This window comes from Phalaenopsis equestris, unplaced genomic scaffold, assembly GCF_001263595.1.
Source record: "Phalaenopsis equestris unplaced genomic scaffold, ASM126359v1 Scaffold000609, whole genome shotgun sequence".
NCBI lineage: Eukaryota > Viridiplantae > Streptophyta > Magnoliopsida > Asparagales > Orchidaceae > Phalaenopsis > Phalaenopsis equestris.
Window position 1 is genome coordinate 1,428,407 of NW_018165049.1, and position 1,251 is coordinate 1,429,657.

General features: G+C 36.5%; 1 protein-coding gene across 1 annotated transcript in view; it reads right to left on the minus strand.

Annotated features, from left to right (window-relative positions):
* LOC110029891 overlaps positions 1 to 1,251 on the minus strand; it is a 9,750-nt gene continuing 8,499 nt past the window's right edge. The window contains exon 3 of the mRNA XM_020732375.1: positions 1 to 898. Within this exon, the coding sequence (XP_020588034.1) occupies positions 257 to 898 (642 nt within the window). The 3' untranslated portion in view covers positions 1 to 256. The remainder of the gene's footprint in view (positions 899 to 1,251) is intronic.

Here is a 1,251-nt window from a genome sequence, read left to right on the forward strand (position 1 = left end):
AAAAGTCATATGCCAACATTTTTACAACAAATTAAATTAAGTTTTTACAACCAACTAAATATTGATAAACAGAAGGCAAACATAATTTCCATTCCAATATATCACTAAAATGAATATTTATTTTTTTCTGTAACCAATAAATAAGTCGCCAAAACAAACTATACACACACTGGGCATTCCCAAAATTATTTTCTGCACCGCAATTGCTATAAACGCCAGCACTGTTAAAGCAAATCACTTTTTCAATTGCCAAAATTCAAAATTTCATCACTTCTGAAGTGAGGTTTAGCAGAGTCTGCAAAGCATTGGGAGCAAACTTTCTGGCAAAGAGATAACAGAGAGAAGTCGGCTCATTATTATAAGTGCAGATACTCCCATTATTTCTAATTGACTGAATGAACATCACTGTAACATTTTCACCCCCATATGTAGCAGGGTGAGGACCATCTCTCGACCAATCCACCCAAGTGACACTCCGCTTCGCATTCCATTTGTCATGGAACATGTGCAGGTATGTTGGGATGTAATGTTCGTCCGGGTAGCAGGAGGGTTTACAGTATTTGTTGAAGATGGAGTAGTAATTGTAATCTGCAACAATTTTCACGGCTAAGTTGCGGTTAAGCTCGAACCATTGGGATCCTTTTCTCCATTGGCGGAGCTTGATGTCGGGATACATGTGGTGGCTGTAGCGACCACGCCCGCGAGGAGAGGCTTCGTCGTAGGACTCGACGAAGCTGTGCTTCGAATGAATAAGGTATTTGTAGATTGTGGGGAAATTATAAACGGGAATGCAGCTTTCCGACAGAAGAACAAAGCGTTCGTTGGAGAAATCCAGCAAGGCGTTGGCTAAAAGACGCTTTTCTGAATCAATGAGTGAAATCGATCCCCAGGAAACCTCCTGTAAGTCAAAAGAAGGATATTGAATATAGTTACTCTCACAAACATGCTCTCCTGATTTAAATGCTGAGGAATATCAGCAAATTTTAAATTTTGAAGGAAAAATTTTCAAATTTGTGCCAATTCTCAATGTTCTAATAGATATATTGAGAATTCAAAACAATTTGAGGGGACGTTTGGTTTGGTAAAAATGAAATGCATTGTAATGTAAAAGATTTGCAAAGTACTATGATTACAATGTATTTGAAATACTTTCGAGTTGTTTGATTCACTAGAAAAAAAATATAAGATTTTACATTTTTTTCGTTTGATTTGAAGTTGATTGAAAACAATGTATTATATATATATAGGTTA